At 42.8% G+C, this 23,009-nt stretch overlaps 1 protein-coding gene across 1 annotated transcript; it reads right to left on the bottom strand.

The window, feature by feature from the left end:
- Positions 1-3,404: 3,404 nt before the first annotated feature.
- Positions 3,405-19,527, bottom strand: CDC23 (cell division cycle 23). The gene is made up of 16 exons (XM_081318630.1): positions 18,310-19,527; positions 17,041-17,113; positions 15,502-15,639; positions 15,345-15,387; positions 14,780-14,885; positions 14,450-14,582; positions 13,996-14,173; positions 12,950-13,047; positions 12,047-12,128; positions 11,800-11,953; positions 10,452-10,571; positions 9,875-9,950; positions 8,251-8,312; positions 7,854-7,932; positions 7,246-7,365; positions 3,405-6,364 (listed from the first exon to the last, which is right to left on the bottom strand). The coding sequence occupies exons 1-16, from the start codon at positions 18,447-18,449 to the stop codon at positions 6,194-6,196; spliced, it is 1,773 nt and encodes a 590-aa protein (XP_081174756.1). The 5' UTR covers positions 18,450-19,527; the 3' UTR covers positions 3,405-6,193.
- Between the last annotated feature and the right edge of the window lie 3,482 nt (positions 19,528-23,009).

Genomic DNA, 23,009 nt, shown 5'->3' on the forward strand with positions numbered 1-23,009 from the left:
TCGGAGGGAGGTCTCCCTCTGACTGAGCTTTGCCCTCCAGGTTTATGTGTGCTTCACCGGCCGCGGGTTCGGCAGGGACAGGGGTGTGGTGGTGGTTATTCGGGAGACCTTGTGTCCACAGGAGACTGCTGTTGTACAGGTGGGCGGGAGTGAGTCACTCCTCCTGAGGTACGGCCCTGGGGCTCAGTTGGGCTTGTTGCTTACATACCTGGCGCCCAGCTGTGTAGCAACGGCCCTGCCCGGGCTTCTCGACGTCCTTTCAGGGTTGGTGGTTGAGTTTCCCAGATTTATGGTTCTGGGCGACTTTAACTTCCCTTCCCTGGGGGGGTTTGCCAGAGTTGGCTCGGGAGTTCTTGGCTTCCATGACGGCCATGGACCTGACCCAAATAATCCAGGGCCCGACTCATGGGGGGGGTCACACTCGACCTAGTTTTTCTATCTGGACAGTGGCTTGATGATCTGGGAGGGGGGTCGCCAACGATTACTCCCGTCATGGTCCGATCATCATCTCCTACGGTTGGTCTTCCGGTTTGCCGCCCCTCACTGCTGGGCTGCGGAATTGACCAGGTGGTTCTGCCCCAGGCGCCTGATGGATCCGGAACGGTTCCAGACGGTGCTTGGGTCTATACCTATCTCCCCCACTCACAGCTCGGCTGACGCCTTGGTGGATGCCTGGGAAAGGGCTGCCACCGAGGCGGTCGACCGTGTTGTACCCTTACAACCCCTGATCCGGCGCACATCCCCTTGGGCCCCATGGTTTTCTGTGGAGCTCTGGGAGATGAAGCATCGGAGACAGGGTCTGGAGAGCAGTTGGAGATTGAGCCGGTCTGAATCTGACCGATTGCGGTTGAAAACCGCTACGAGGCTTTACCTCACGGCGATGAGGACAGCGAAGTCTAACTACTTCGCTGTCCTCATCACGTCCACTGATAATCGCCCAGCCGCCCTGTTTAGGGTGAGCCGCTCCCTCCTTAATCAGGAGGTGAGGGGGGAGCCCTTGCAGGGGTGGGCTGAGGAGTTTAGTCATCATCTTGCGGACAAGATCGCTCAGATTCAGGCCGCTTTGGACTCTGACTGGGCAGAGACGGGGAGGAATTGAGCGGTCTTGAGAATGCCATTTGGACCCAGATTGTTGGGGGCAATTAAGCTGACTTTGTAATAATGCTGCTTGGGGGGTGTATGAAAGCCCTAATAAGCAGGCATATACATAGAATGAAGGCTACTACTAAGCTTGTAAGCCGCCCTGAGTCTTCGGAGAAGGGCGGGATATAAATGGAATTAAAATAAATATAATAAAAAATTTGGACTGAATTCAATCCTGTGACCCCGGATGAAGTGGACAGGTTCATGAGGAGACTGAGTTCCACCACGTGTTTATTGGACCCGTGCCCCTCCTGGATGGTGTATGCAGCTCGGGAGGAGACACGAGGCTGGTTCCAGGCAGTAATAGCTGCTTCTTTGAGGGAGGGTATCGTCCCCGCCGCCTTGAAGGAGGCGGTGGTGAGGCCCCTCCTCAAGAAGCCTGCCCTGGACCCGGCTATTTTAAATAACTATCATCCGGTTTCCAACCTTCGCTTTTTAGCGAAGGTTGTTGAGAGTGTGGTGGTGTACCAGCTTCCCTTGTTCCTGGAGGAAACTGATTATCTAGACCCGTACCAATCGGGCTTTAGGCCCAGGTACAGCACGGAGACGGCATTGGTCGTGCTGGTGAATGATCTCTGGCGGGCTCGGGACATGGGTTGCTCCTCTCTCCTAGTCCTGTTAGATCTCTCAGCGGCTTTTGATACCATCAACCATGGTATCTTACTGCGGCGTCTCAGGGGGTTGGGAGTGGGGGGCACTGTTTTACAGTGGTTCTCCTACCTTCTGGGCCGCTCACAGTTGGTGTTGACGGGAGGGCAGAGGTCGGCCTCGAGGTCTCGTTTGTGGAGTTCCTCAGGGGTCGGTCCTCACCCCCCTCCTGTTCAACATCTAGATGAAGCCGCTGGGTGAGCTCATTCATGGTTTCGGGGTGGGGTATCATCAGTACGCTGATGATACCCAACTTTTTCTTTCCACTCCGAACCAACCCAGCAATGCCCTCGACGTGATGTCCCCTTGCCTAGAGGCGGTCCGGGTTTGATGGGAAGAAACAGGCTTCGACTCAATCCCGCCAAGACTGAGTGGCTGTGCATACCGGCATCTCGGATGAACCAGTTTTGTCCATCTTTAACTATGGGGGGTGAGGTGTTACCCCCCGTTGATAGGGCTCGCAACTTGGGCATCCTCCTGGATCACGGCTCACTTTGGAAGATCATATAGGAGCCGTGACCAGGGGGGCTTTTGCCCAGGTTCACCTGGTGCACCAGTTGCAGCCCTATCTGGATCGAGATGCTCTACATACAGTCACTCATGCGCTCATGACCTCCCGGTTAGACTACTGCAATGCTCTGTACATGGGGCTGCCCTTGAGGACCACTTGGAGGCTTCAGCTGGTGCAGAATGCGGCCGTGCGAGTTGTGATGAGAGTTTTCCGATACTCCCATGTAATACCTCTCCTCCGCGAGCTGCATTGGCTCCCGGTTGCCCTCCGGGTGAGATTCAAGGTGCTGGTGATGACCTATAAAGCCCTAAATGGCATGGGTCCGGGTTATCTTAGGGAGCACCTGCTGCCAGCATCAAGCTCCCATCGTCCTGTGCGCTCCCACAGGGAGGGCCTCCTTAGGGTGCCGCCAGTCAGTGAGTGCCGGCGGGTGATCCCCAGGGGGAGGGCGTTCTCTGTGGGCGCACCTGCCCTGTGGAACGACCTGCCTGTGGAACTCCGGACCGCCCCCGACCTTCGTTCGTTTCACCAGGACCTAAAAACCTGGTTGTTTGATTTATCTGGCCTGTACTGAGGGGTTTTAATTTTTAAATTTAAATTTTAAATTTGGGCTATTGTTATTTAATCCTATTTTAATTTTAATTTTATCTTAACCTTTGTACTGTTTTAACTGTTTTTAACTTTGCCCTGTAAACCGCCCTGAGTCCTTCGGGAATAGGGCGGTATAGAAATCTAATTAATAAAATAAATAAATAATAAATAATTCAGAGGAAAGATTGTAGTTTTTTCAATCTGTTTTGAACAGTCGTGTGTAAAGATAACCTGTAAAGGACATTTTTCAACTTGATCCTTCCTCATTAAATACTATGTACATTGGAGCCATTGTTTTTAAGGTACACAACTGGAGTTTTCAACTTTCAGGCCATGGAACCTTTAAACAAAACCCGGGCCTCTGATCCAGAGGCAAAGCTCTAGCGATAGATAATTGGCAGGGTTTGCATGAACATTTCCCCCCATAGTCTCATGGAACCCCATGAAGGAGTTCTATAGAACAGTCTGAAAATTCTACTGATGTTTCTGGTTAAGATTTTTTAAAAACCCACGCCACATGCTTAATGTATGTCAAACAATAGACATAGTTGAGTAGATGCAAAGGACTATGTATACTCTTTCCTGAGCATGTAAACCATAAGGTAATCAGAACTTCATAACTTGCAACTTGTTCAAAAGCAGAAAACAAGTTCCCCTGCATTTTATTTTTTTCTTCAACCAGCTGGCTTTTCATATGGCAAAATGTTCTGTTAAGAGCATAATACATACAAGGCTATTTCAAGAAATATCTTTTGAGAACATTGACTGCACAAATGTACTGTTTTTCAGAAAAATCCTGGGCCATGAAATCCGATTGGCTCCAATATTCCTCTTCAGTGCCTAAATCATCAACTACTCTATACTCAATACAAAGAACGTGCAAAATCCTGATTGAATGGTGTACTTGCAAGCATATTGCTAAGCACATTGATTTGTGCTTTAAATTGCAAGCCACCCTGAGTCTTCGGAGAAGGGCGGGATATAAATGGGATTTTTATATATATAAAACAATTAGAAAACCTGAGCAACTGGCATTAGTTTGTTTAAATTAGGGGTATACAGCAACTTTGATAAATGCGTAATTTTCATAGCAAGATTCCAGTACGGTATTTAGATACCTCGGGGACCACCTGCTGCCGGCGTCAACTCCCCTCCGCCCTGGGCGTGCCCACAGAGAGGGTCTCCTCAGGGTGCCTTCGGTCAGGGAATGTCGACTGGTGGCCCCCAGGGGGAGGGCCTTCTCTGTGGGTGCTCCGGCACTATGGAACCAACTGCCGGTTGAGCTCCGGATGGCACCAGACCTCCGCTCCTTCCGCCGCGGGCTGAAGACCCACTTCTTTGAACTAGCTGGTCTGGCCTGATGGGGAGGGTCTTTTTAACGGGTTTTTTATTATTTTATTGTTATTGTATTTTAATTGGGCATTGGTTTAATCTTTTTTAATTTTTGTACTGTTATTTATTTATATATGCCCTGTTAACCGCCCTGAGTCCCTCAGGAGAAGGGCGGTATAGAAATCGAATAAACCTAAACCTAAACCTAGATTTCGATAATCATGTGAGGCATTAGTTCATGAAATAATTTGCAGCAATCCAAGGCTAAAGGAGGGATACATCTAGAACACCAACCAACTCAAACACAATTCTGATTATTTTGCAAGAAGCGTCTTGTGCACAAACTTATTGATTCTGATCTGGAAATAAATAAGGTTGAAACTTTGGCAGCTAGGTGCCTCTGCGTTTCATCTTGCCTTTAGATTAAGGGGGTGGGGGAAGAGAATGTTCCTTTCAAGTCGTTTAAATGGAGAAATGAAGCCTCTTCAATTCAGCTGGAGACCATGAGAGGCTGAAGCCTTGTCAAGGACACCATAACAGGTGCAGATTTGAAACAGATGGTTCCCATAACAAAGTGAACTTGTTAATATGTATTACGTAAGATGTTGGGGGTTTGGCTAGGAGAATTATTGTTTAAATCTATGAATTGGTGTTGGAATCTCAGAGCTAGTTTTTCTTCAACATAATCAAGCTGTGTATTCAATAAACAGTAAGCTTTTCAGAAACGAAGTGAACCTGGACTTTTATTTGGATTCTTGAGCTGGATGTTGACAAGATCTGCTATTCAAAGGGTGGCAGCCTGGCTTCAGTTTCTACTAGTATAACAAGGCACCGAATTTAATGACTGCCATACAGTACAAGAGTCGGTTGAATTATTTTACAATTATAGAAATATGGGATATTTCAGATTACTTCTACTTTATTTATAAGAATTATTTTATGATTAGATGATCCAAGCAATTATGGATGGTGGCTGAACTAACTATATAGCTTATTTGTATGATAAATTTGGAAGGCTGTTTACCATGTTGAGTGTCCTTGAGGAGGAGGAAGATTAAAGTTCTAAATATGAATACTGAAGCCTCAACATCTTTGAAACAGGTCAGAAGTCATAAATCTGATTTCTTGAAAATATACTGATAAAAACATGGTAATGGTAGATAACCTGATTCTTCACCACACAAAAATTGTTTTATGCTTCCTGAATTCTAACAGATATGGCATTTAAAGACTGGTCGCAATCATTAGGTTACAATAACAGAGTCATTGTTTAAACCGAACATTTACAAGCTGCTAAATCAAAGAAATGAATAGATTTGCTCTCAAGTAATTTCCTCTGCTTCTTGATCAACAAAAGATTAACTAAAATAGTCTACAATTTCTAGAGCCCATGTGGGAAAGCAGTAACACTGCACCTGCTGGCATACAATATACCCACCACTTTATGTTACCAGTTTCAGCCTGGCATTATTACACTGAATTAGATGTGACCTATTCCCTTTTCCATCCACGTTCTCTGCCTTCTTGCTCCTGTAAGGTAAACTTTTATTAGTCACATAATCAAAAGACAAAGTCAGCTGCTCACAGACACTCCTTTTCAATTTCAAACAAATGTGATACTGTTTCACATATGCAAATCTGATAAACTTGCATCTTAACTACAACTTCCTCCGAAAGGAATGCGATGAAGAAAGGAACAGAAAACAACCCCACAGCCAGTGTAAAGAGGGGTTTTCTCTCTCACCCACATGGGTGCCAGACTTGTAAGAAGACTGAGATGTACGTGAACTCAGCTCGCTGCACGGTCTGAGCTATTACCATTTCATGGCTACAATACAATAGACAAGTCATCCTCAGCAACGTGAGGTCATCCATCTGAATTGAATACAACAGCCTTCCTCCAGAGAAAGGCCCAGTTTACAACAGGATCATCCTGTCAACTGAGCCAGCACAGAAAGGTAGTTCAGTTCAAGGGGTAATGTTAGACAAATTCAGTGGGGACACTCGGCGGGTTGGAGTGTTGTTGGCAGAGAGTGAAGAAGGAAGCAGGAAAGGTGTGGCTGCCTCTGTAGTTGATGTCTCCCCTTGATTTCGTAACTGTAAGATTTGTCGCAAAAGAGCCTTCCCTTCTTCTCTTGTCTAGAAAGAAAAGCCAGATGCATGAGGAAAGAAAAAGGGAGGATGCTGATATAAAACAGGTCATAGGCAAACCAAGCTAAATTACAACTAAACCAATAGGTAAATGCTTCATATAAAGAATGTATACACACACAAAAAAGGTGGAAAAAAGGATATATAGGAAAGGTAAATCTCATGTGCATATGGGAATATTACAATATCACTCTCCTTGGTCCATTAAATAGCTGAATGGCAGCTTAGTAGAGGTGAATTCTGCAGACAGCTAGCTACATGCTGCCTTTTGTATTGATCATATGTGATGGAGGAGGCAGCTAAATGAATATTTCAGGTAATGGCCTATATCCTCTCTGGGATCTGTCAGTATTAATTTAAAGAACTTCATTCTCTGATAAGAAAGAAAAGCAATAGGCCCAGTGTTATATTTGCCACCATTTTAATAGCCAAAAGTTTGCAAATTGCAAATATGTGAATGTCTGAATAAACCAAAGAATTATTTGGAAGAAGTACTTCAGACCCCGTAGAATAAATTTTTGTCAAGATCTCATTGGCTGCAGTTTTGTTATCTATTAGTTAAGCTGGAATGGAATTCCTGAAAATAATAAGGGCCATCTCTACTAAATAATTATTTATTCATTCACTAAATTTATTTGCCATCCACCTCGCCACAGGGCATTATTTTTTTACCATCTTAAGTTAAAGCAGTAGCTCTGCCAGATTAATTTTAGATATGAATTACACCAAGCCTGGAGGACACAGCTTCTGGCCTAGCCACAAATGAAGGGGGAGAAAAGAGACATACATTAATGATGTATACATACATATGGGGACAGGTATAAAGCCCCAGTGAAAAATTGTCCACTTAAACTGTAGCGGTTACTCACATCATTGAAGGCGCAGCATTTCTGAGCACAGACTGAGGCTTCATCCCAGAGCTTACACTTGAAGTAATACTGAGCCAAGTAGCGGAAGGCGGTGCTTACTTCCAAGTTTTCCCCTATTTCCTGGGATACAATATACAGTAGGTACACCCATTCGTTCAGCAACCATTCAAGGTCACAACTAAATGTATCAGCTATAGTTGAAAAAAAATGACTTAACACGAGTCTTCAAAATTCTGGCCAGCTCAGCACCCTCAAAGTGTGGGCCACCTGCAATTATAACCGTCCCCATGCCTACTTGTGGGCACCTTCCACACACCCATGGCACTCCCCTCCCTGCTCCCTAGCACCTGCCTGCGGTAACCCCCAGCTTGCTTGCTGGGAACTCCCATCTCTTCTCACCCAACAACCTGCACAATCCTGGGGTTATGATGGCAACTGCGACTACTGGGACTGCAACTGCAAAGTGATGCAGTCAGGTGACATCACAGTTTACAACAGAAAATCCAGTCCCAATTCCACCGTAAGCCAAGGACTACCTGTAAGGACTTTTAGGATTTCCCTATATTTCCCCTCTCATGCTCTCCCAAACGTATTTAGAGCTGACTTACCCCACAAGAATAGATATCTTGGATGTATTTGATATAGCACTGGGCAGCTTGTTCTGATTCATTCAACTGCTCATGAAGCCTAAGAAAAGACACAAGTGGTAAGAGGATGCTCGTGACTGAGGATAAAAGGATCAGCTGAGCAGGAGGTACCAACTCAGCATTATACTTTTGAGTACAAAGCTGTAGGACATGATTCACTCCGCAAGGGGCTTTTAGGTAGAAGCCTATAAAGTTAATCACACATGAACTGCATTTCTACAGAAAAATACCCATGGCACAATGATGTATCCACTGCCCATGTGCCTTTACAAGCCCCACTTTCCCTTTTCTTTTAAAACAGAAACATTCCAGCCTTAGTAGAGAAAGTAAGGCAAGGGAAATGCAATGCCATACTCACTTTGCTAGCTTCACCAGTGCCATTTTTTCCACATCCCCTACAGCATATGCTCTCCAGTAACACTGTCAAGAATAAAAGCAAAGATGAAGTAAAGAATATTATTTTATAATTTATTTATTTTATAATAATATTTCTATACCGCCCTTCTCCCGCAGGACTCAGGGCGGTGAACAGGGCAAGAATAAAAATACAAATTACAAAAGTTAAAACTAAATTAAATAAATGCCCACATACTAAAATAGATATTTAAAACCTAATAAATAGCAATAGCAAACCCACCCCCCATCCCCTCATCAGGCCAGGCCAGCTTGTTCAAAAAAGTATGTTTTTAGCTCGCGGCGAAAGGAGCGAAGGCCGGGCGCCGTCCGGAGCTCAACCGGGAGCTGATTCCATAGCTCCGGAGCGCCCACAGAGAATGCTCTCCCCCTGGGGGCCACCAGTCGACATTCTCTGACCGGAGGCACCCTGAGGAGGCCCTCTCTGTGGGAACGCACAGGGCGGAGGGAAGTCGATGCCGGCAGCAGGTGTTCCCTCAGGTACTCCGGACCCCTGCCATGTATGCCACCCAACTCTCTATTAAACTTGTATGCCACCCAACTCTCCACATCTTTGGGCTCCAGATTCAGGTGGCAAAATGCACACTCACTGTTTGTTACCGTCACCATGTGACATTCCCCCCCCCCAGTGAGTAAGCTAGTTAAAATGTATCAGGGATGTCACATAAATTATTTTATAGATGATCAAATCCATTTCCTTTTGTTGATGGCTCATACACTGATTGCTGCACAGCAAAAAATTACTTTTGAATTATTGGTCAGGGGTTGGTGTGAAAGATTATGGAATTTTGCATTTACTGGGACACTTAACATCATAGATCAGACTAGCAAATGGGGTTAATATAAAAATGATTCTTTTGCAATCGTATTGTTTGTTATATTTGCCAACCAGTCCTTGTTCAGCCTGGGCAAAAATATCCCAAACATCAGCACAAATTGAGCAACACTATTATAATAAAAAATCTTTTTGACAACTACAAATACTAATTATGTTTAGGATTTTCACTGATTCTGATGTAATATTTATATTAAGATATTCTGACTGCATTTTGTAACTTTATTATCGGGACTTGGTAATGAAAATATAACACTAAGTTTGAGTGACAATTCTTTTTCTTCATACTGGAATAGAATTTAGGATATGAAGCAATAAGAAAGGACTGGTCCCTATTATATTGGGCATGTGGAAGTGTGAAAATAAATGTACATCATAATCAAATTTTTCACTCCACTCTAGGAAGGACTTGATGCTTTTTGTCCCCTTTCTTAAGATAGATAGCCTAGCCCAGGGGTAGGCAACCTCGGCTCTTTTATGACTCATGGACTTCAACTCCCAGAATTCCTGGCTGACTCAGGAATTCTGGGAGTTGAAGTCCATGAGTCATAAAAGAGCCGAGGTTGCCTACCCCTGGCCTAGCCATATGACCTACTTCTCACAAACCATTCTCAAAGGATGATGCACAGACTAGGGCAACATAATACATGCAATAATTCCCCTATCTGCTTCCCCATGGATCCACAAATCCCCCCCTTCCCCCCCCCCCAAAAAAATTTGTGTTTTCTAGTACCTTTTTGGCTTCTACTAGCTGATTTAATTTTTCATAACATTCTCCAAGTGCAACAAGCATACGAGAATCATTGGGTCTGCGAAAAACACAAGATACCTAGCTGACAAAAAGATTAAAATCATTTAAAATCATCTATAGCTTGCTGAGCACTTGCCTTCACCACAAAGTTAAAAAATTAAAGACCTGTCAGATTTTGGCAGTGGTATTTTTCAGATTCAACTATTGGAAAAATTTCCTCCAATATCAACTAATTTCATAGCTTTATTTACCACACCGGGCCAAAAGAAAAAAACCTGTAGGTTAGCACTGAATAAGCACAGGACTTATTTTCCCACAATAATTAGTTTATGAAATTGATATCTTTAGTAATTCCTTGCAATTTATACTCCTTTGCCTTTAATAAAGCTAATAGTCAACACTGAAAACCAAGGTTTTATCATTTGCAGGGCATTATTCTTTATAAACAGATACTTCCAAATAAATAATTGATTTCATATATAATAATTTAACTTCACATACCAAGGATAGTTGATTTTAAAAAATACAGCAATAGGGATAACTATGCTCGCTGTTTTACCTGAGTTGATGGGCTCGCCGGTAATAATACAGGCAGTAAAATGGCATCTTGAGAATCTCATATGTTTGCCCCAGGCCATACCATGCCCTGTAGTCTCTTTTATTCACTTCAATGGCATGTCTAACAAGAGGGCATTTGAAGAAGAAAAAAGTAATATAGTTAAAATGATCATATACGTTTCTTTATTTTGGAAAGAAATGAATTACATGTGAGGGAGGGGAAAGCAAAATAAGTGGCAAGAATTCTCTATAGTAGCTTCCACTTTATGAAACTCTCTCCTGCCAAGGGGACAAACAGCTGCCCTTTGTTTTCCTAAGTAAGAGAAAACAATCCTATTTCCTGTCATTTTTTCCCCTACGCAGGCTGTGGGCACCATAATTATAAAAGGTAAAGGTAAAGGTTCCCCCGCACCAACAGGCTGAAAAATAGCTTTTATCCGTGGGCTGTTAGGCTTTTAAATGGGATATAATCTCTGTGAACTTATGCAGAATTGACTTGGGAGGCCGGTGTGTGGTGTAGTTGGTTCACATGGTGTGGTAGGATGGAGGGTTTGTTGTCACTGTGTGTTGGGGGGAGAGAGCACGGGGGGAGGCTCAGCTAATCTCAATGTACACATGTTGTACTTTGACAATAAAGGTTTATTATTATTCACATGCCTGCTAGTCGTTTCCGACTCTAGGGGCCGGTGCTCATCTCCGTTTCAAAGCCGAAGAGCCAGCGCTTGTCCAAGGACATCTCCGTAGTCACGTGGCCGGCATGACTAGATGCCAAAGGCGCACGGAACGCTGTTACCTTCCCACTGTAGTGGTTCCTATTTTTCTACTTGCATTTTTACGTGCTTTCGAACTGCTAGGTTGGCAGAAGCTGGGACGAGTAACAGGCGCTTACTCTGTTACACGGCACTCAGGATTTGACCCGCCAAACTGCCGACCTTCTGATCGACAAGCTAAATAGATTGCTTTCAGTAAATAAATTTTTTTCTATAAAAGAGCTGTGCTGGCAGTGTGGTTAGAAAGGCAGTATTGCAGGCTAATTCTGCTGACTCCCAGCAGTTCATTTCTGACTGGCTCAAGGTTGACTCAGCCTTTCAACCTTTTGAGGTTTGTAAAATGAGGATCCATATTGTTGGGGGGGCAATATTATGCTGACTCTGTAAACTGCTTAGAAAGGGCTCTAAAGCACGGTGAAGTGGTATATAAGTATAAGTGCTATTGCTATTGCTATAAATCTTTTCTCATTGGATGCCCAGGGCATTTAGTTTGGGACAGGGTAAAATTTCTGTAGAAGGTGACATCCAGTTAAAGCAATTCCAATCCGAGGCAATTGAGCTCGACTCTTCCACACATACCTGTATGCTTGAATAGCTGCTGATGTATTTTTCATCTCCATGTATTCATGCCCCATAAGGGTCCATGCTCCAAGATATCGAGGATTCAGCTTCAGTGCTCGCTGGAAATAGAGGGCTGCTTTCTCATGCTGGGAACGCAAACTGTAATAGTTCCCTAAGTTAAATAATAATAATAATAGCTTCACTGGCACTGTTTAAGAGGGGAAAAATCAGTTTCTTCAAGAAAAGAAAATGCAAAGTTTCTCACCAATCACACAGCAAGTTTCTACACGGTACTTGTCAATCTCACATAGGTTATGGGCCAAATAGCTCAATTCGGGCTTCATACCCTAGTAAAGGGGGGGGAAGGAGTGGGGGGAAAAATGAAAATTTACTCCGCTGCAAAAGGAAATTAGGAAAAACAGTAGTTCAGGTCTCAAATTCAGCCACTTGGTTAACTACCTAGTTCACCTTAAGAATTTGACTGTGCCACACTACAATTGTAGAAATAAATCCATCAAGCGAGCTCCACTAATATGTTACTGTTTTTTTCTAGATAACCAAGCAAAGAAAGGCATAAGATTACACCACAACCTGATTTGATTATTGTAGCAATATTGTAACCCAGGGGTCTTCAAACTTGGCCCCTTGATGACTTGTGGACTTCAACTCCCAGAATTCCTCAGCCAGGCATAAAAGGGCCAAGTCTGAAGACCCCTGTTGTAACCGAATAACACAAGCATTATATTATGTAGTTTTCAATAAAGCCACAGCAAATGACAGCATTAGATAACCGGACGATTTTGGAAAGAGATAAGCAAGATCAGACATTAGTACTTGGAGAAGATGGGAAGGCAAACAACCATCCTGAAATGACCCATGTTGCCAAGAAAACCTATATGGATGTATCAAAGTGAGCACCAGCTTGATTTAAAGGGATCTTGATTTTCAGCAAAAGTGTAAGATGTTTTAGTGATTTGGAATGTTTGAAAACTATCTGTAGTAAAGTCACATGCAACTGTCTGCGTATGTCCTCCCTTCACTGCTTTTTGTCCTCTTCTCCAGCACTTTGATGCAGGAAGATGGTCTGCATCTTTCTATATCCAAATATGGGTATGTTAGCTAATCGGGAGTATTTTGTTAAAATATGGCTGAGAAAAAAGGTACTTACTCTGACATAAAGCAAGTTGGAGAAGGTATCCATATTTTCTATCCTGAAAGGGTCTTGTTTTCTTAGTTCATTAAAGATGGATAATGCCTTGTCGATATCTGAAGAAAAAGCAACACGACGTGATCATAAATGATTTAGATGAGGAAATAGAAGGAGAACTCATCAGATTTGCAGACAACACCAAACTGGCAGGGCTAGCCAACACCCCAGAAGATAGGCTCAAGATCCAGATGGATCTCGACAGATCTGAACACTGCGGCCTAACTAACAAAATGAAAATCAATAGCAACAATGATGATTAAGGAGCTGGAGGCTAAAATATATGAAGAATGGTCGCAGGAATTTGGTATGTCTAGTCCAGTGAAAAGAAGGACTAGGGGTGACATGATAACAGTGTTCCAATATTTGAGGGGCTGCCACAAAGAAGAAGGGGTCAAGCTATTTTCCAAAGTACCAGAAGGCAGGACAAAAAGCAAGGGATGGAAACTAATCGAGATGAGAACCAAGCTAGAACTAAGGAGAAATTTCCTGACAGCGAAAACAATTAACCAGTGGAATGGCTTGCCTTCAGAATTAGGGGTTCTCCATCACTGGAGGTTTTAAAGAAGAGATTGGACAGTCATTTGTCCAGAATGGTATAGGGCAGGGGTAGGCAACCTTGGCTCTTTTATGACTCGTGGACTTCAACTCCCAGAATTCCTGAGCCAGCATAGCTGGCTCAGGAATTCTGGGAGTTGAAGTCCACGAGTCATAAAAGAGCCAAGGTTGCCTACCCCTGGTATAGGGTCTCCTGCTTGAGCAGGGGGGGTTGACTAGAAACAGGAGACTCCAACCTTGGCAACTTTAAGACTTGTGGACTTCAACTCCCAGAATTCCTCAGCCTCCCAATTCTGGGAGTTGAAGTCCGCAAGTCTTAAATTTGCCAAGGTTGGAGACCCCTGGACCAGAAGACCTCCAAGGTCCCTTCCAACTCTATTATTCTGATCAGCGCATAACGGAACTGAAAAGGAGACCTTCCCACACCAAGCCTAAAAAGATTCACTGACCTCGGATGTTATGATAGGCCACTGCAATCTGGGAGATTATGTAGGTGCTCTTGGAAAACCCAACATCTATGAGACTCTGGTACTTCTGCAAGGCCTCCTCTATCAGCTGTAGCTCTGTGTATATGTGTGCCAGGAAGAACTCCTTCATCCAGGTATCTGGCAAGGACAGGAACTTCAGCTGGCAGCAAGCACCAAATAGAAGAGGAAGACACTTAGAGAAGGAGTCTATAGTACCTCCCCTGAACTGTAGGAATCACTGTGCTTGCTCATCTTCAGAAAGGATTAAGGTTAAAAACCTCCAAAGCTATTTATTTATTTATGTTAGCTAGATTTATTTTATTTTTTCTTCATCAGAAAAGCACCGCGAACAATATCAAATCTAGGTCAGTCAATGCTTAATGACCAAGCCATGGGAGAAAACAAAGACTGGGCATGAAGTTATCCCACCATTTACCGTCTCTTTGTCTGTGATCAAGTTGCAAAGCTCCAGCCAGGCTCCCCAATGCAACGGCAGGATATGAGTTGCTTCAACAAACACATCAATAGCCTCTTTCACTAGATCCAGTTTTCGCAATACAACTCCATACCTAATGGGACATAAAGGCAAAGACTGAAAAAAAAACAAAACTCTGTAATCATGTGGCCCCAATTTATGACGCTGCACAATGAATGGCAAACAAGTAAATGGGAAAAAAAGCTTTGCTATTTTCACAATTTCTGCTTCACGTAGGAATGCAAATGCTTGTATGTAGCTTACGTTACTCGTTATCTCATACAAACTTACAGATAAAGTCCAAATCCATCCAATTCTCGGGCTTTATGCTTCTTGCTAAGTTCAACTCTTAATTCTCTCAGAACTTCATTCTTCACCTGTCCCTTCTCTAAGGGACCTGTAGAGGAAGAAAACTGCCTTTTACTACAATTGTCACCTTTTCCGCACTGTCATATAATCATAGTTTGCATGTTAACAATGGATGTGTAATTTACAACTTCACATCCTTCCAATTTGTAGCTAGTTCAGAAGTGCTTTATATTTCAGGTGATAAAATAATCTTTCTCAGGCTTTCAAAATCTCTTACACAGCAGTCAGGGATAAAACACATATACCGTATCTGCACCATTGCATTTAGATTATCTGGCCTGGAATTTATTAACTCTGAGCTACATCGTTTTCAGTGTTATACTGTGTTAGGCTATTGTGTTTTTCATAATAGTGCCCTATTGAGAATTGATTTTTCTGCCTAGCTATGCTAAGAACTGCAGCCTTCCTCTAAAGAATAATATGCCTAAGAAATTGCATATCAACAATCAAACAAAGTCATATGAAAGATTTACCTTGGATTCCTTACCTAGACTATCCACTGTCTCATCATCTTTCTTTTTCTCACCAGACTGAAAACAAAGAACAATTAATTTGAGATTAAGCAAGGGTAGATCATACTACATTCTCACATTTATCACACTGATCTGATCATCAGAAACAGAAAGGAAGTAGTTTTAGCTCACCAGGTATCTGGAGTACATATACAAAAAATAGGCTTTGGGGCTCTTGCAATTTCTTAAAAAGTAGGCTGCTCTGTCATATTCTTTTAGATCAAAGTAAGATTTGGCAAGAGTGTAAGCATCCAAATCGCAAGCATCTTCCTGTGGGAAAAAAGAAAGCGGCGTTAAACAGCTCCATAACAAATGATACATTGCTGGAAGGGGAAGCTTGTGGGAAAGAACATATTTTTCTTGAACATCAGGCTTTCCTTAAAAGTGGGAAAACCTATCCCTTTCCAAGAGTACTGAATTATAACTCACAGCAATTACAATCAACATAGCCTGGACATACTGAGGCTTGCTAGGAGTTTGTAGTTCAATAACATTTGGAAGACCACCTGTTCCCAACTTCTATTATAAACAGCAACATTAAACTGTAAATTAATTAAATCATGAATTTTCAAACTGTATTGGCTACAACAAAATAAGATTTGTGCTTCTCTGAGAATGATTAATGTAGATTTAATAATAAATGGTCCCCGGTGGCACAATGGTTAGAATACAGTATTGCAGACTAACTCTGCCCACAGCCAGAAGTTTGATCTTGACTGGCTCAAGGTTGACTTAGCCGTTCATCCGTCCGAGGTCAGTAAAATGAGGACCCAAATTGTTGGGGGCAATATGCTGACTGTGTAAACTTAGAGAGTGCTGTAAAGCTCTATGGAGCAGTATGTAAGTTTAAGTACTCTTAAATAGTTGTGTGCAAAATTTAGCAAATCAGGCCTACACTATGTTTGGAACATAAGAAATCACTTTCAGAAAATCTATTTTTATAAAACTACAAACAATTCTAGAATAGCTGGGCTATGAGAGAAAAATGAAACATTCAATAGAATACCAGGACATCTTAAAATTTGCCCAAAATATTATGCTTCAGGAATGAAAATCAAAAGTAATTATCATACACAACTAAAAATATGGTTGCACGTATTGTTACATAAAAATTATTTAAAGTCTGAAACCCTTTCCCACAAATCATTTACTAATGATCGAGCAATAAATATAAATGAAGTACAAACTAAAAGTTCACTTCACCCTCTTTTTCACAAAAAGAATTATCATCTCTTTTGAGATAATGAGGATTTACCAGTCTCAATACAGTCTAAAATCCATTCCATCAGGCTGAAGGCTAAGATCTTACATTATTAAACTGATTCCTGAGTATTTTTGTTTTCCCAACTCATTAATTTTCTTTTTCATATCTTTTTTTAAAAATTGTAATCCTAATGCCAACAACGATTTTTACTTGCTCAATAAGTAGTACTGGGAGCTGTTCAGGCTAGAGATTTTCAAACAAACAATAGGTCAGATACACACAATACGATCATAACTAAAAATTATGTTCAATGAAACATATTCACAAGTAAATTTAGGGCTGCAGGCTTAGCAACTAACTTGCATATATCACCAACTATTAATATACAATGTCCCTAGATGTTACAATGTCATTGGAGTAATCATTTTTAGTTTAATATTATAGACAATACAGACAATTATCCATACCTCTGTAAGTTCAGGAACAGGAGGCAGTTCATTCAAGGGTAGAGGGTCCAAGGCAAAGGCCAGTTCTGAGGCCCTGCAACAATAACATCTACTGTGTTAGAGCAAACACTGCTTATAAACTGCCTGGTTAATCGTAACACATTGTCTACGTTTATACAATATCATTTCCTCAGTTCTGGCTGGACAGTCTGTAAACCAGTTCTTGGCTTGCAACTCAGTTTACATCTTAGCATGTTTTCTAAAGTCAATCAATTACAGATTATTCAATAAATCCCAATCAAACAAATTACAGCTCATTGTGTATGAACCCAGCAATCATAGACTCATACAAAAACTCCCTTTGGTGTATAACTTCACACTCAAGGAAGCTGTTCCAGCTGCAACTCCTACCTTAAAAGCTGCAAATCTATAGGCTGCTTGCTAAAATTTATTATTTTATTTATTTATTAATTCGGTTTATATACCGCCCTACTCCCGAAGGACTCAGGGCGGTTTACAAGGCAAAATTTAAAAACAATACAATATAAAATTAAAATTAAATTAAATTAAGTCTAGCCCCAAAAAATTAAAATCACAATTTAAAAACATTAAAACCCCTCAGTCCAGACCAGATAGCTCAAAGAGCCAGGTTTTTAGGTCCCGGCGAAATGAACAAAGGTCGGGGGCAGTCCGGAGTTCCGTTGGCAGTTGATTCCATAGGGATCAAAATGCTATGATGAGCAGGACCTAGATTGTTGGGGGCAATATGCTGACTCTGCAAATCGCTTAGAGAGGGCTGTAAAACACTGTGAAGCGATATATAAATCTAAGTGCTATTGCTATTGTTTATAAACTGAATAGAATTTGTTTTGTACCCACCTACCCCACCTACCCCAAACGCCACAGGCCTGTTAAGGAATTCAATAGGGCGGTCCCATTATTTCTGAGACTTGACCAACTGCCTGCCTTGGTTCTGATTGCCTATGTGTCATCAAGTCGTTTTCGGCTCTTAGCAATCGCACAGCAAATGCCCGCACAAGTCAAACTGCATAAAGCAGGGATCTTCAAACTTGGCCCTTTTGTGACTTGTGGACTTCAACTCCCAGAATTCCTCAGCCAGGAGTTGAAGTCCAAAAGTCATAAAAGGGCCAGGTTTGAAGACCCCTGGCATAAAGCATCCTCACCACCTCCCGCTCGCCAACTCAAAGCCTCCCGCCTTATCACCACCTCCCGGCACATCGGAACAGCAGCCTACAAAACTCCTTCCTCCTAGGCGCCGCCGCCCCGTACCATTTCCCACTATGCTGAAGGCCGCGTTCCCGACTCCGTTCCGCCACATCTAGCAGCTGTTTCTTGATCTCCCGCAAGTCGGAGAAATCCGCACAAGCGAAGTCGGCTATCGGCACCGAAACCGACGCTCCCGCCGCCATCTTCCCAGCGTCCCCAGCTCCGGTCCGAAAGTCGGCCCTCGGAGCGCGCGCGCCACGCCAAACTCGGAAAGCTATTGGAGGATTCGTTCTTCTCTTCTTTGCCCTCGGTGACTAATAGCAACGGAGGGAACCGAAATTCTGAGTATTCATTGGCTGAGAGATGACAGGGGTCGAGGAAGAGAGGTTGGCGTAAGGGACGCTCTCTCCTTCACGTGCGAAGGGCTACGTGTGAAGGGCTACGTCGAGATCTGGCGCCCGTCCTGGTTTTCGTTGGGGTACCTGTGTGAAGGTGGGAGGGTCGTATCTGTTGGGAATGCTCATGACCCTCCTGTAAAACGCTAGCCGGATAGAAGGGTTGTTGGTGGGGCTGAAAAATAGCTTTTATCCGTGGGCTGTTAGGCTTTTAAATGGGACATAATCTTATGCAGAATTGACTTGGGAGGCCGGTGTGTGGTGTAGTTGGTTCACATGGTGTGGTAGGATGGATGGTTTGTTTTCACTGTGTGTTGGGGGGAGAGAGCACGGGGGGAGGCTCAGCTAATCTCAATGTACACATGTACTTTGACAATAAAGGTTTGTTTGTTTGTTTGTTTATTTATTTATTTATTTTATTTTATTTTATTTTATTTTCCGTGTCTGGCTGAAAGGTGCGTGGCGACGTGACTATTACTGTATCTGTAAAATCATCGTCCCCATCATCCCCAACTTTCTGAGCCCCACTAAGCTCCCGTGACTCTTATTTCCGTAGGCACAGAAAATTCTTATAAATAACCAAAAATTTAAATTTAAAATTTTGAAGAACTACTAAGTCAAGAAATGGGAGAATTAAAAGGAAAGGTACATTTGATTTAATTCAATCTTATGCCATCTTAACTTAATATCGCTTTCCACTGATTTGTTTACCATCTCATCCTTTCCTAGAGCCAGGCTTTTGGTCTCTGCCTAAATCCCATAGGAATTATCATTTCCAAACATTCGGTTAAGTTGAATTAAATACTTGAATTGATAAATTGAATAAATACGGCTAATATTATGGTTTCCAATAATTTCAGACGTTCTCCTTTTCCACAGAGTTATAATTCAGCAGCAACTTATGGAGGATCTCTACTTGCCCCAGATAGGCATCTTATTTCTGCCTGGCCACTAGACATTGGAGGAGAATCTTTTGTACCATCATCTACCTCATTTAATGCCAGCCCCAGTTTCCTGCTCATACTTATGTTTGCCAGTGCTGGGATGCGTCCATTTCATTGCCATTAGTCTCAGTTTTCTTTTTTCTTTTAAATGAGTGTGGTCAATGTAATTTGGTGATATTGTCTACATTTACCACTGATTTGTTTATCATCCCATCTTTTCCCAAGGGTCAAGCTTTTCGTTTCTGCCTGAACCCAACGGAAATTCCTTTTCCAAGCACACATTTTTCTCTCTTTAGCAAAGTGCATTGAGAGGAAAGGGGTGGGGGGGGCAGGGTAACAAGAATGCCAGCAACTGAACTAATTGCCAGTATCAACATACATTAGGGCAAGACTTTCCTCATTTTCTTTTTTACTACTTTTCTATGAACTATCAAACTAATGGGCATTAGGAGCTTGGAGAAGGCCATCTTTTGAACTGATATCAGTCTGAGAACTGAGCCATGTGTACTTGATGATATGGTTTGCAGCCAGTAAAAACATAACTAGAGGTACACTCCTGGGTCTCTGTTGCAAACCCTACATCAAATGCTTGGAGATCAAACAGCAAACATTGCTGATTTTCAGCAGCATGATTTGTTGCTTCTTTTGTATGCAAAACAAAGGGGCAAAATAAATATATTAGGTCTTATTACTCTTAGAACAATTGTTTTGCCTCCTTTATTTCTTCCACCCTCAAGCAAAAAAAAAAGTCCCCAAATTTCTGGCGTACCCATTCAGTAGGTTTCTGGATTTGTTCAAAGTCCTGGCACCATCTATTTCCCTTGGACTTACAAACTTGTTTTCACATACTAGAATCTGTTTTTTCTATGCAGTCCCCAAAGCAGGACACTTAATTGTTCACAATTCACAAGAAGGTAAGGGAATGGGGGCCTCAGAGGCAGACCTTTTCAGGGATGGTGCCTATATTGTGAAACAGATACTCCCTGAGATATGTTTGTCCACCATACTGTTGGTATGATGGTTAATACAGAAATCAAGTTTTGTTTCCCGAATGAAGGCAATTATACGTGTCCCAGGATAATGTTGCATGATCCAATCTGGGTCAGTCACTGGGACCAGCGTTTTTTTCTTCCAAGCTTTTGGACTCGTACTGGAGCCCACCTTCAGGTAATTTCTCTCTCGCAGAATGTGCACACACATGATGGGTTCCAGTGCGAGTGACCAACCCATATTGGATCCTGCATCAAGACTCATTCTCTATTATCCCAGAGTGAAAGGCATGGATTAATTATCTTATACAATAGCAATGTTGATTCTGGTTGAATATTAGAAAAAAAAATACAATTGCTTAAGGAACTTGTGTACTCGCCTTTGCTAGTTCAAGCAGAAACTGGACAGCCACACTGTGTCAAAAATGCCTTGGTTGAATTTCTGTAAATGGCCTTTCCATATCTGACTTATGACTGGAACATGAAGGAAATTTGAAGAAAAATGATCTATTTTTCACAGTTTTATATATATTGATATTTATTTTTAATTCAATTAGAAAACTACTGTAGTAGGAGGTAGTTACCTTTATCCCAACAATATCGTGCTATTTTCCCAAAGACAGGAAGTACCAACTGTGAAAGGGGATCTTGGCTGATGTTAGCCCATCAAAGGTTAGATTAGATTCCTGTTCTCAGGAATGCAGACATGCACACAGTTAATACTTCAGCCTTCAACTCTCACTCCCCTTGCTATATTCATCTGCAGGGGAAATAAAACAGAAGACTTTTCTGTGCTTAATCTCTGTGTCTATTACAAAGCAACATCCTTAGTCATATTTGTATTTGCTTTTCCTTCAAGAACTTCAGGTGATATATTGTTATACATAATTTTGAGTTAAGCAGAAGTTAAGCAAGTGAATACAGTGAAAAGATACATATATATTAGATTGATATCCCTGGAGGAAAGCTAGAGTACAAATGGAAAAAATGCTTCATGGATTATCCCATTTTAATTTCATAACATCCTTGTGTGAGGTAAAGGTAAAGGTTCCCCCGCACATGCGTGCTAGTCGTTTCCGACTGTAGGGGCCGGTGCTCATCTCCGTTTCAAAGCCGAAGAGCCAGCGCTTGTCCGAGGACGTCTCCGTGGTCATGTGGCTGGCATGACTAGACGCCAAAGGCACACGGAACACTGTTACCTTCCCACCGTAGTGGTCCCTATTTTTCTACTTGCATTTTTACGTTCTTTCGAACTGCTAGGTTGGCAGAAGTGGTAGTTTTGGTTAAAATTTCCCAGAATTGTCCATCCAAACCTATTTTTCTAATAATTATCTCTATATTTGAAAGAGAACTGATTTTTGAGAAGCAGAATGCCTATATGTTAATACACAAACACACACACACAATGGCAGCATGTTCCAAGTTCACCAAGATGAGTGTGAAAGTATGCATCCCAAGGGTGCTTTTTCACAAGGTAACTGGATTTTATTGTTTTTCTTTGAAGATGCTTCACTTCTCACCCAAGAAGCTTCTTCAGCTCTGACTGGATGGTGGGGAATGGAAGGATTTATACTCCTTGCAGACAGCTGACCATTGCATTCTTTTAGAGAGTCATTGAGGTCGCCCAGAGGCTTATCTGTCATCAGGGTCACTTGAGTTGTGCAAATGGGTGTGGAGCCTTCTTAGAACTGTTGAAAGGACTGTGTTGTAGACTGGAGATAGATGATGTTGTATCCCTCCTCTGTTGAGAGAGGGCTGTTCAGTTTTGACATAGATCAGGACTTTTCAACCAATGGTACGGGTACCACCTATGGTACATTGGCACCTGGCAGGTGGTACGTGACCATCCTAGAAAAGTGGTAGCGGGGGAGGGGAATGAGCTGAACCGGTGGCAGCACCGCACAAGCCTGAGCGAGAGATGGCTGGAGCTGCAGGGCTGTCAGGGCTCAGCGGAAGTGCCAGGATCAGTGCCACTTTCCAGCTGATCGGTGCTTTGGGGCTGTTAGGGCTTGGTGGAAGTGCCAGGATCAGCACCAGGCTCCAGCTGGAGCTCGGCGCGATCCGGGTGCTTCTGCTGAGCCCTGAAGAAGCACCAATCAGCTGGAAAGCAGCACTGATCTTGGCACGTCTGCTGAGCCCAGAAGAAGTGCCGATCAGATGGAATATTGCAGCATCTCCAGGGTCTTGTGATTTACATTCAGATGCTTGGCAACTGATTCATATTTATGACAGTTACAGTGTCCTAGCAGGTGGTATGCGACCATCCTAGAAAAGTGGTAGCGGGGGAGGGAATGAGCTGAACCGGTAGCAGCACCGCACAAGCCTGAGCGAGAGACGGCTGGAGCTGCAGGGCTGTCAGGGCTCAGCGGAAGCGCCAGGATCAGCGCCAGGCTCCAGCTGGAGCTCAGTGCTGATCCTGGCGCTTCTGCTGAGCC

Source organism: Vipera berus (genome assembly GCF_964194415.1).
Source record: "Vipera berus genome assembly, chromosome: 2".
Taxonomy (NCBI): domain Eukaryota; kingdom Metazoa; phylum Chordata; class Lepidosauria; order Squamata; family Viperidae; genus Vipera; species Vipera berus.

What these genes read in the sequence shown, in the direction of transcription:
- CDC23 (XM_081318630.1), bottom strand. Translation starts at nt 18,449, where the DNA reads ATGGCGGCGGGAGCGTCGGTTTCGGTGCCGATAGCCGACTTCGCTTGT. An exon ending in TGATCACAGACAAAGAGACG is followed by an intron (nt 14,174 to 14,449) that starts GTAAATGGTGGG and finishes GCTTGCTGCCAG; the next exon opens with CTGAAGTTCCTGTCCTTGCC. An exon ending in AATGCTGCGCCTTCAATGAT is followed by an intron (nt 6,365 to 7,245) that starts GTGAGTAACCGC and finishes TTTTCTTTCTAG; the next exon opens with ACAAGAGAAGAAGGGAAGGC.